This window comes from Bison bison, unplaced genomic scaffold (genome assembly GCF_000754665.1).
Source record: "Bison bison bison isolate TAMUID 2011002044 unplaced genomic scaffold, Bison_UMD1.0 scf7180017864199, whole genome shotgun sequence".
NCBI classification, from domain to species: Eukaryota; Metazoa; Chordata; class Mammalia; order Artiodactyla; family Bovidae; genus Bison; species Bison bison.
Window position 1 is genome coordinate 785,834 of NW_011494771.1, and position 12,086 is coordinate 797,919.

The 12,086-nt window shown below is 41.2% G+C and overlaps 1 protein-coding gene across 1 annotated transcript in view; it reads left to right on the forward strand.

The window, feature by feature from the left end:
• Nucleotides 1-12,086, forward strand: part of ADCY8 (adenylate cyclase 8 (brain)) — a 227,901-nt gene that overhangs the window by 153,321 nt on the left and 62,494 nt on the right. The window contains 1 exon segment of the mRNA XM_010844318.1: nucleotides 2,425-2,525. Within this exon segment, the coding sequence (XP_010842620.1) occupies nucleotides 2,425-2,525 (101 nt within the window).

The following is a 12,086-nucleotide window of genomic DNA, read 5'->3' on the forward strand; positions in this document are numbered from 1 at the left end:
TGCTCAAACTCATGTTCACTGAGTCAGTGATGCCATCCAACTATCTCATCCTCTGCTGACCCCTTCTCCTCCTGCCCCCGATCTTCCCAGAATCAGGGTCTTTTTCAGTGAGTCGGCTCTTCACATCAGGTGGCCAAAGTATTGGAGCTCCAGCTTCCTGCATCAGTCCTTCCAATGAATATTCAAGGGTTTGTTTCCTTTAGGATTGACTGGTTTGATTTCCTTGAGGTCCAGGGAGCTCTCAGGAGTCTTCTTTAGCACCAGATTCAAAGCATCAATTCTTCGGCACTCAACCTTCTTTATGGCCCAGCTCTCTCAACTGTACATGACTATCAGAAAAACCATAGTTTTGACTATATGGACCTTTGTCAGCAAAGTGATGTCTCTGCTTTTTAATATGCTGTCTAGGTTTGCCATAGCTTTTCTTCCAAGGAGCAAGAGTCTTTTAATTTAATGGCTGCAGTCATTCTCCACAGTGATTTTGGAGCCCAAGAAAATAAATTTTGTCACTGTTTCCATTTTTTCCCATCTATTTGCCATGAAGTGATGGGACTGGATGCCATGATCTTAATTTTTTGAATGTTGAGTTTTAAGCCAGCTTTTTTGCTCATCTCTTTCACCTTCACCAAGAGGCTCTTTAGTTCCTCTTTGCTTTCTGCCATTATGGGGGATTATATACAAGAAAAATTATTATTGTTATTTTTAAAATCTCATTATCAAGTCTATATAACCAAGTTGGTTTGAAATCAGTCAACAAAGAATAATTAGATCTTGTGCAACTGGTCGTTAGAAAGAATTCAGACATTTATTGTTCTTTGAATTAACTGCTTTGTGGCTAACTCTTATTTTCAAGTTGGTATGTGTGGGTCTCTCTGATGGTGCCCTGTTCTTAGGCACTGCTCTAGAAAACTGTCAGTAACACGAGTTTTCTATCATTTTATCAAGAGTGGAGATTCCACATGATTTTTCAGGGACATGTTCACCTCGAGGTATGGAGCAGGTTGTCAGCAAACAGGCAGAGGACTCAGCACCAGTGAGTAGAAAAAACATTGCCCTCTGACAGCGATGAATGTGCTGTTTCTGAGCTGCATTGGTGCCTGCACCATGCAGTTCACTAACTGCAGGTCATTCCCACTCTCCAAATCACAGCCATGACAGCGAGCAGCGAGTTCAGTCTAAAACCTAGACCACACCAAGGAGTAGGCAAGAGAATAAAAATCATGTTACCAGGGACTGGACTCCCATACCAACAGTAAGTTTGACTAATTTTATGATTTCATTGACCCAAGTAAGTCTTCTCTTAGTATTAGGGACATAGAGCATGAGAACTCTTCCAGAAAAGAAGGAAGTTTTATGAAGGAAGTTCTCATGCTTCCTTCATAAAATCATGGTGAAATTCAAATTGAGGATCAAAGACATTGCAAAGTCAGACTTAGCTTTCTGTTCCCACCCCTCAAAATGTTATGCGCTATGTGATCTGTGGTGAGTTACTAGACCTCTCTGGCATTAAGACAAAAAGAGGGACTTGGTTGTAGGCTAACTTTAAGACCTTTTTCAGTTTTAAAAATCCTTTCTTCCTTCTGAAGGAATTGGATTATTCCTCAGTTTAGTGACTCAAAGTTCAGGAAACTAGGCAGGACTAAGACAAGTATATATACGTTCAGTGCTGACCTTCCGGAAGCTTTTAAGGGTGGACAATGAAATTACTGACTACTCTGGATAATCAAAATAAAGTTAGCACCATTCCCCAGGGCCACCTCGAGCAGACAACAGAAGGGCAATCAAGCATATTGGTCCATCAGTCTTGGTTTCTCTTGTACAAAATGAAAGGACTGCCCTTGCTGGAGATTTTCTTGGTCTTTTCTATTCTAAGACTCCATGAATTTATTTTTCAATAGTTTTCATGAAAAAGGGAGGCAGAAGGACTCTATGGTCAAAAATTTCCTTGTGTCCCCAAGAGCAAGATCCTTGAATGACTTAACGTTTACTCATGAAGAAAGTCCATGTGAATTTGATTTGCTACGTATATGGATGTGTGCTCTGCTGTTTTGTTCAGATGATGTGAGTTCAGAGGAAGGAGGAGAACTGATTTATAAGCTCATGCAAAGTCCCTCTCCCATTCCCTTTTGCTATAAAGGAAATCGCTCCCTTTTGCTATAAAGGAGATCATATTCACCCCTGGGCTCTCGCTGGAAGGCTGGTGGGAGGGATGGAGGTAATGCCCGCAAAGATTTATTAACATATGGATGCCTCTTAATGTCAAATAAATATACATATATATATATATATATATATATATATTGAAATGCCTTATCTTTTCTTGATGTTTCCCCCTGACTCCAAACACTGGTAAAAGCTTAACTCTTCCAAGAGCCCAACTCTGCTGCAATGTAATTCATTCTCCCCTTTCTTTTTTAATTACAGTATTCTCAAATGAGGGATGAAGTATTCAAATCAAACTTGGTCTGTGCGTTTATCGTTCTTCTATTTATCACGGCAATACAAAGCTTGCTTCCTTCTTCAAGGTAAATATGAAAGGACTAAGTTATCAGATGCAATGTCTCTGAGAGCTGACGGGCCCTCACCTGGAGCCAGCCACTGACCTTTTCAAGGGATCGGAATTTGAGATAACAGGATCTCGGATTCATAGCCAAACATTTGATGACAGCAGGGTCTGTTTTGGTTGTCTCACTCTGCATAATAACCTCATTACTCTCCCAAGGCAAGAGCTTTTTCCCAATCTCAATAAAAACAACAACAAAAATCAACATAGGGTACCCTCTTATTTGACATGGCACCCATGAATGCAGAAAGTAAGTATAAATCCCTCCATCACCATTAACGGGTCCCTTTGTTAATTGCATCTTTATTGTTTATAGATAGAATATCCTAACTTTCAGGGTCAGCGAAATTGGCACTTTCATAATACTACAATCAAATATATGTGGCCATTCCCTGATCCAAATTCTTTACATATACCAACACATTTAATTCTCATGACAACTCTATGCGGTAGGTACTGTTATTATCCCCACTTAAAAAGGAGAAGACTGAGGTTCAGAGTAGTGAATAGAGTTGCCTAACGTCTCACAGGTAAAAAATGTTACATCCTAGATTCAAACCAGATTCCACAGCCTGGAGTCTTAACACTGTTAGACACAGACTTGCATCATACAGGTTATAGGTGCAAGAGCCAGCATTAGAAGCTAGTTCTAGAGTCATCCAGTGGCCATGTTTTTTGCTATCTCCTGTACTGGAAGGTAACACTTGCCTCTTTTTTCAGATGAATTCCCTTCCCCCTAAACTTGCCAGGAATTTCCCCATGTCGCATGGTTAAAAATAACATCAACAAATATTAGTTAAACGTCTAATACAGGCAATGCAACTCACTGGCCCCTCAAGACGGTATCATTTTGCAGGAGGAACTCTGCATCTTCTAAGATGTAATTTAGTGAGAAAGAGAGACATTAATAATGGCTTCCAGTTACTGAGCATCTATTATGTGCTAAATCCTTTACACAGATTATCTCAATAAAGGCTCAAAAATAACCAATTAGTGAGGCAGCATTCTAATCCCCATCCATATAGTGACAGAGCTGGATTTGAACAGAGACAGTCTGTGCTTTTAATACTTAACTGCTTTGCGCAAAATCAGTGATTCATCCTGCCTAGGTGGTTTAAAGAAAGTTGGCAGAAGGGTTGATGTTTTGAGCTGAGCAGGATGAAGGAAAAAGAGTGGAAGGGTGTTCCCAGTTTAGAAAACAGTGCAGGAAAAAGCCCAGGGATGTGAACGACCTCGTGTCTGTAGCACAGTAAGTGGAAGACTCTAGAGTAAAGCATTTGTACAAGGATTTGGTGGGCGCCATGGCTAAATGAGGAGGTAACCAGCAGGAGTTCAATGTCAACATGCTATGTTAAGGAATTTTATAATTGAATCTGGGAGCAAGAAAGAGACCCTGTGAAAGTTTTTGAGGAAGGGTGTAGCATGACTCTGTGACAGAAAGATGTTCGACTCAAGGGCATGGCAATGCTTGACCTTTTCCTGATTAGCGGGGATATAAGGAAAAAGAGGGCTTGGGTGCAGGAGGAGAAGGGGACTATAGGAGGTGAGATGGCTGGATGGCATCACCAACTCGACGCACACGAGTTTGGGTGAACTCCGGGAGTTTGTGATGGACAGGGAGGCCTGGTGTGCTGCGATTCATGGGGTCACAGAGTCGGACACGACTGAGTGACTGAACTGAACTGAAGGAGAAGGAATCAAACCAGTCAGTCCTCAAGGAAATAAACCCTGAATATTCATTGGAATGACTGATGCTGAAGCTGAATCATCTTTGACCACTTGATGTGAAGAGTCAACTCATTGGAAAAGACCCTGATGCTGGGAAAGATTGAAGGCAGAAGGAAAAGGGGGCAGTGGAGGATGAGATGGTTAGATGGCATCACTGACTCAATGGATATGAATTTGAGCAAATTCCAGGAGACAGTAGAGGGCAGAGGAGCCTGGTGTGCTGCAGTCCTTGGGGTCACAAAAAGTCAGAGATGACTTAGCAATTGAACAACGACAAAAGAAAAAGGGGATTGTGGGAAAATGGTGGTACATCTCTGAAATTATATGTTTCTGAATTTCTCAGAATTCCCACATATCTGAGCAACTAGATAGCAAAACCAAAAACCTCAAGGACCATATTTGCAACAAACAGAATTAATGTGATAAACCCAAAAATTTCAAAATGGGAATGACAGTCTCCCAAGAGCCCCAAGACTGGTGTGATATCAGTATCTGTGTGGAAGGAATTGGAAATAAACAGGCAGATATCTGTCAGATCCAGGAAGAGAAGAGTCCCAGTAAGAAAGTGCCATGGACCAAATTGCAAAAGCAATTGAAAGTGGGAAGGGGTTTGCCCAATCCAACATCAGGTGAGCATGAAGACTTACAGTTAAGGTTCAAAGAGCTACAACCATCAGACACTGTGAGCTCCTAAAACTGACCAACCAAATCTCCCTCCCAGGACAGGGCCCTGTGTGAATAGGATCAAAATTACTCACAGTGAGGGCTATAGTAAAGAAGAAAAGGGATGGTCCAATTAAAAATGGAAAAGGAATCTAGCCATCAAGTTTTGAATGCTATATGAAAACAGCTAAAGGAAGCTCTGTGGGGGCGTCCCCAGTGGCTCAGTGGTTAAGAATCCACCTTGCAATGCAAGGGACACGGGTTTGATCCCCAGTCCAGGAAGATTCCACATGCAATGGAGCAACTGAACCTGTGCACCACAACTGCTGAGCCTTTACTCTAGAACCCACGAGCCACAACCACTGAGCCCGCATGTTGCAACTCCCGAAGCTCATGCACCTGAAGCCTGTGATCCTCTACGAGAGAAGCCACTGCAGTGAGAAGCCCATGCACCATGACGAACAATAGCCCCCGCTCCCTGCAACCAGAGGAAGACTGCGTGCAGCAACAAAGACCCAGCACGGCCAAAATAAAATAAATCTTTTTTTAAAGACAAGAAAACTCTACGGAGTTTAAAAAAAAAAACTACCCCAACCCATACTTCTTTATAAATTCTCTTTTTCTCTTGTAATAGCTTCGTATGGGATTGCCACCAATACATTTTGTTGCTGATTTTTGTGTAATTAGCAAAATTTGTGTAGAACAAAAATTAGCAACAAAATGTACTGGTGGCAATCTCATACAAAGCTATTATAAGAAAAAGAATTAAAAGTAGATTAGCACTTTGCTCTATAGCAGTAATTAACACAATGTTGTAAATCAGCTATATTTCAATAATAAAGTAAAAATAGATTGATTTCCTTATTGGCAATGACACTCCAAAAGACATGCTTACAATAGATACCAAAATTTTAACCTACCAGCTGAAACCTTCTTAATGTGATTCAAAGCAGCCTATAACAACCTAAATCGGAATTAGAAAAAACTTAGAAATTTGGGATGAGTGCTCAAAAAGAATATAAAAGAAAGGTACATTTAAGAAATGCAGATTTTAATATGAGGAAACATAAGCCACATAAATGCAGCACATAATACCTTAAGATAAATAGAAGGTGGAAAGGAAGAATGTTTTTAAAATCAAGAAGGAGATTTAAAGGATTGGCAGAGCCCTATCCCCCACACTTTATCACCACATCAAGAATCCAGTATATTATTTGAGGACTATGACTGAAAGAACTGCGAGACCCAGGCTCTTTCTGATAAGTGGGCTTCTCCAGGCAAAAATACTGGACCGGGCTGCCATTCCCTTCCTCATGAGATCTTCCCAACCCAGGGATTAAGCCCGGTCTCCTGCGCTGCAGACAAATTCTTTACCGTCTGAGCCACCAGGGAAGCCCAGTGAATACTTAGGGGAGCTCAGTTCAAGAGAAGAGACAAACCCAAGGAAACAAGAAGAATCTGGAGCCACTGGTACCTACAGATACCACACTCAACATGGCCCACCCCTTAGCCTGATTAATACATTAATGAATCCCCACAGTGAAGGTCTGTTCACCTCAGTTTCTATAACCTGAAACAATATGACCAGTTTTCAACAGAAAATTACAAGGCATACCAAAAGGGAAGAAGAGACAAAGCAATCATCAGAACCAGACTCAGGTAGGACAGTCTGTTGAAATAATCAGAAAGAGAACTTGAAATAAGTATTGCTACATACCAAGGGTTCAATTGGGAAAAGTAGACATGGTTCAAGAAACGATAGAAGTTCTAAGTAAAAGTCAAAAAGAAACACACTAGAGCTCAAAACCACCATAACAGAAATAATGAATGTCTTTGATGGGCTCATCAATAGATTCAACAAGGCCAAGGAAAAAATCAGTGAGCTTGAATATAGGTCAGTAGAAACTTCCCAAATTGCAAAGCAAACAGAAAAATGAAATGAAAAAAATAATAAAGATCAAAGCATCTAAGAACTTTGGGACAATTCCAAAAAGTATAACTTGTGCATAATCGGAATACCAGAAAGAGATGAAAGAAGATCTGAGCAGGAAAAATCTTTGAAGTAATAATGGCTGAAGATTTTCTTAACAACAGACATCACATCACAGAACCAGGAACCTTAGAGAACACTAGTCAGGATAAACAGAGTAAATAAATAACCAAATAAATAAGTAGCACATTTAAGTATGTCATATTCGAATTGCAGAAAACTGAAGACAAAGAAAAAATCTTCATAGAAGGCTGGAGTGGTGAGGATAGGGGAGTTACTACTTACCTACAGAGGAACAGGAAGAAATACACCATACTTCTTGTCTGAAACCACGCAAGCATGAAGAGAATGAAAAATGAAATACTTGAAGTGTTGAAAGAAAAAGTCACCCATCTAGAATTCTATACGCTTCAAAGGCTAAAGAGAACTGAAGATTTTATCGGACAAACAAAATGTGCATTTCTATATGACCTTCCCTGCAAGAAATATTTTTTAAAGTTTTTTTTAAAAACAAGAAAAAAGAAAAGGTTTTCAAACATAAGGAAAATGATGTAGGTCAGAAATTTGATCTACACAGAGAAAGGAAGAGCATCAGAAGAGAAATAAATGAAGTTGAAATTTTTTTCTTATTCTTAATTGATCTAAAAGATAACTGTTTAAAGTGACAACATTAACGATGTATTTAATGGTAATAAATATAGATGAGCGAAATGAATGACAGCAACACGATAAGGCATGTGAGGGAGGAACCGGGGATGCTTTAAGGCACCAGTGTTACGCACAAAGTGCTACAGCGTAATTTGAAGGTTGTTGCTGCTGGTGGTGTTTAGTCACCAAGTTGTGTCCGACTCTTTGTGACCCCCTGGACTGTAGCCCACGAGGCTTCTCTGTCCATGGGATTTCCCAGGCAAGAATACTGGAGTGGGTTGTCATTTCCTTCTCCAAGGAATCTTCCCAACCCAGGGGTCAAACCTGTGTCTCCTGAATTAGCAGGCAGATTCTTTACCACTGAGCCACCCGGGAAGTCCAATTTGAAGGTTCAGTTCAGTTCAGTTCATTTCAGTCACTCAGTCGTGTCCGACTCTTTGTGACCCCATGAATCGCAGCACACCAGGCCTCCCTGTCCATCATAAACTCTAAAGCAAATACTAAAAAAAAAAAAAAAAAGATTTAACAAATAAAATTGATATACTAAGAAAGGAAACAAAGTGAAATCATATAAAATGCTCATTTAAAATAAGACAGCATGCAAAAGAAGAGAGGATATTATTTGGAGAGTAAGGAGGAAGAGCATTATTGCATAGATGAAGCCCAGGAGATGCTTTTAGGGTGGTGACACTATTCACTATGGTACTGTAATGGTGTCTATATGACACTATGAACTGTCAAATCCCATAAACTTTACAGCCCAAAGAATGACCTTAATGTATAAAACTTTTTTAAAAAATTATTTAGGAATTCAGGGGCCCCCATGATGAAATAAGACTATGATAAAAGATTATACCTGTATGAAAAGTGTGAAACAACCTTACTGAAGGGGTTGGGGAGAAAAGATGGGGTTTTCTTAAGTAGCGTTAGGGGGTTTCCTAAGCAGTTTTGGGGATTCATGGGCTCTAGAACTAAGCATAAAAAGAACTGTGCCATGACACTGTACTTTAGCTGATAAAGGTGTTTCTCATGGACGTGTGTGTGAACAGCTTGAGCCGCAGTTTATGGGCACTATAAGTTAATGGATTGAGGGAGTCAGGTTTCTCATTGTTGGTCCAGAAGAGGTTACAGACAAGGAGAAAAGGCTAGAATGATCCGTATGGTAAAGGCTTAGAGTAGGAGACATTAGCATGTGTTTGTTAAGCTCACTAGAGTATGTGCCTTTGGGGCATCCCACATGGCATTAGTGGTAAAAAATTCACCTGCCAATGCAGGAGACTCAAGAGACACATTCAATCAATGCCTGGGTTGGGAAGATGCCCTGGAGCAGGAAATGGCAACCCACTCCAGTATTCTTGCCTGGAAAATTCAATGGACAGAGGAGCCTGGTGGGCTACAGTCCACGGGGCTGCAGAGAGTTGGACCCTACTGAGCGACTGAGCATACACATATATATATATAAACTTAGATATAGGATGTCTACATAAACACAGATATGTTTACAGACACAGATTAGAATGTGTGCTAAGTCACTTCAGTCGTGTCCAGCTCTTTGACACCCCGTGGACTGTAGCCCACCAGACTCTGTCTGTGGAATTCTTCAGGACTGGATTGCCATTCCCAATGTCCTTGCTCTGTCAGCAGAGAATGTCCGGCAGCAATGATGCCTCAGCAATGATAGCACGTCAAGCCATAGGCACAACCCTGATCCTGATTTCTAATATCGATATCCAATGCAAGGAACCAGAGCTCCTTGGAGAGCTGCTGATTCTAAGTCTGGAATAGCAAATATACAAGATGAGCCTGGAACATCATTTAGGGCCAGAAAATTAGGAAGTATTAAAACACACAGTGATGGAAATATATCAAAGGGACATAGGAAAAGCTCCCAAGAACCAGAGTTGGAACAACTTGAGCCAGAAAATAAAGTAATATTGGGTTATTACCCAAAGATTGAGGACAGAAGGAGAAGAGGGCATCAGAGGATGAGATGATGATGGCATCACCAATGCCATAGACATGAACTTGGGCAAACTTCAGGAGATGGTGAGGGACAGAGAGACCTGGTGTGCCGCCATCCATGGGGTTGCAAAGAGTTGGACACAACTGGGTTGGCTGAACAACAACAATAACCCAAAATGTAAAATAAATATCCATGGATTTCACACTGATATAAATAAATGGTTGCATGAATAAAGAAAAGATGAAGAACAAATAAATTTCCCATGGGGAAAAGTCCAAATAATTTATGTAGATACTGTGTCCTTGATGAGGTGCAATTTTACCCTCTACTCCTCAGATTGTGGCTACGGTGAAAGTGACTTTCTGCCAAGAAGGACAGTGTGGATGGAGGAAAAATAGGGGAGTATACCTCAGCCAGCCGATAATGGTTAAACTCAACAGAGATAAGCCATGTTGATGAGCTGTGATGAGTTGTTCAGATGCTAAGTTGTGTCCAACTCTTTGCAACCCCAAGGACTACAGCACACTAGGCTCACCTGTCCTTTACTGACTCTTGGAGTCTACTCAAATTCATGTCCAGTGAGTCAGTGGTGCTTTCTAACCATCTCATCCTCTGTTGCCCCCTTCTCCTTTGCCTTCAATCTTTCCCAGCATCAGGGTCTTTTCCAATGAATTGGCTCTTCGCATCAGGTGGCCAAATGAGAATACGCATAAACTCTGTGGTCTTCCTTCCCAAAACCCATCGTCTAATCATGAGGGAACATCAGACATACTGCAGTTGAAAGACATTCTATAAAATACCTGACCCATACTTCTCCCAACAGTCGAGGCCATTTAAAGCAAAGGAAGTATGAAAAACTTGCACAGCAAGAAGAGCTTAAGGAGACATGACAACCAAATAGAAGATGGTATCCTGGACTGGAGCTATAAGTGTGCGAAGTCCTAGAAAGAATATCCAACCCAGTAGGTATAAGCATAATTAGGGGCCAGATTGTGAATTTGAAGTAACACATCACAGTTGTTTTTTAATTTCGGAGATATGTATGATGCTACAGCTGGGATAGGAAATATCCATGATAAGGCTGAAACCTCTTGTCCTACTGCTGCTGCTGCTGCTGCTAAGTCGCTTCAGTCGTGTTCGACTCTGTGCCACCCCAGAGACGGCAGCCCACCAGGCTCCCCCGTCCCTGGGATTCTCCAGGCAAAAATACTGGAGTGGGTTGCCATTTCCTTCTCCAATGCATGAAAGTGAAAAGTGAAAGTGAAGTCGCTCAGTCGTGTCTGACTCTAGTGACCCCATGGACTGCAGCCCACCAGGCTCCTCTGTCCAGGGGATTTTCTAGGCAAAAGTACTGGAGTGGGGTGCCATTGCCTTCTCCATCTTGTCCTGCTAGAATGCAACAAAGTCATAGTGCTTGATAGTCACCTGCAAAGAACTCAGAAGCCACACTGAAGAAGCTTCTACTGTCCCAAGATGGAATAATTAGAGCTATGGTGTGGATAACTGTAAAAACAGTCAATCAAATACCAGCTAATATTTTAAACTTTATGAGTTTATAATGACATTTTTAAGGGTTGATAACCTTTGGTGGATGGTGGGGAATTGATTTGTAATACTTTGGCTTCCCTGGTGGCTCAGATGGTAAAGTGTCTGCCTACAATGTGGGAGACCTGGGTTGGATCCTTGGGTTGGGAAGATCCCCTGGAGAAGGAAATGGCACCCCACTCCAGTATTCTTGTCTGGAAAATCCCATGGACAGAGAAGCCTGGTTGGCTACAGTCCACGGGGTCGCAAAGAGTTGGACACGACTGAGCGACTTCATTATCACTATCTATCTATGTGGTTTTCTGTATTTATGATTCATTTTGCAATTTTTTTAAAAAATGTTTTAAATGAGGGAGAGAGAGAGAAGGAAGGCCCATGTACCTCTTCCATGTGGGCGTGGGGAACCCTTGCCTATTGTGAGCTAGGTATGTTCTAGGTGCTGAGGTTACATCACTGAACAGAAAATTAAAAAAAAAAAAAAGAGAGAGAGACAAAACAACAGTAATCCAAAACACCCTTCCCTTCTGAGCCTTATCATCTAGTGGAAGGACATAAAGAAATATAAAGTATATGCATATGTCTAGATGTATATGCTATAAATGTAGCTATTTATATGCTGTGTATGTAGATATATATGTAGATACTACAGATGGTGACTGCAGCCATGAAATTAAAAGACACTTACTCCTTGGAAGGAAAGTTATAACCAACCTAGACAGCATATTCAAAAGCAGAGACATTACTTTGCCAACAAAGGTTCGTCTAGTCAAGGCTATGGTTTTTCCTGTGGTCATGTATGGATGTGAGAGTTGGACTGTGAAGAAGGCTGAGTGCCGAAGAATTGACGCTTTTGAACTGTGGTGCTGGAGAAGACTCTTGAGAGTCCCTTGGACTGCAAGGAGATCCAACCAGTCCATTCTGAAGGAGATCAGCCCTGGGATTTCTTTGGAAGGAATGATGCTAAAGCTGAAACTCCAGTACTTTGG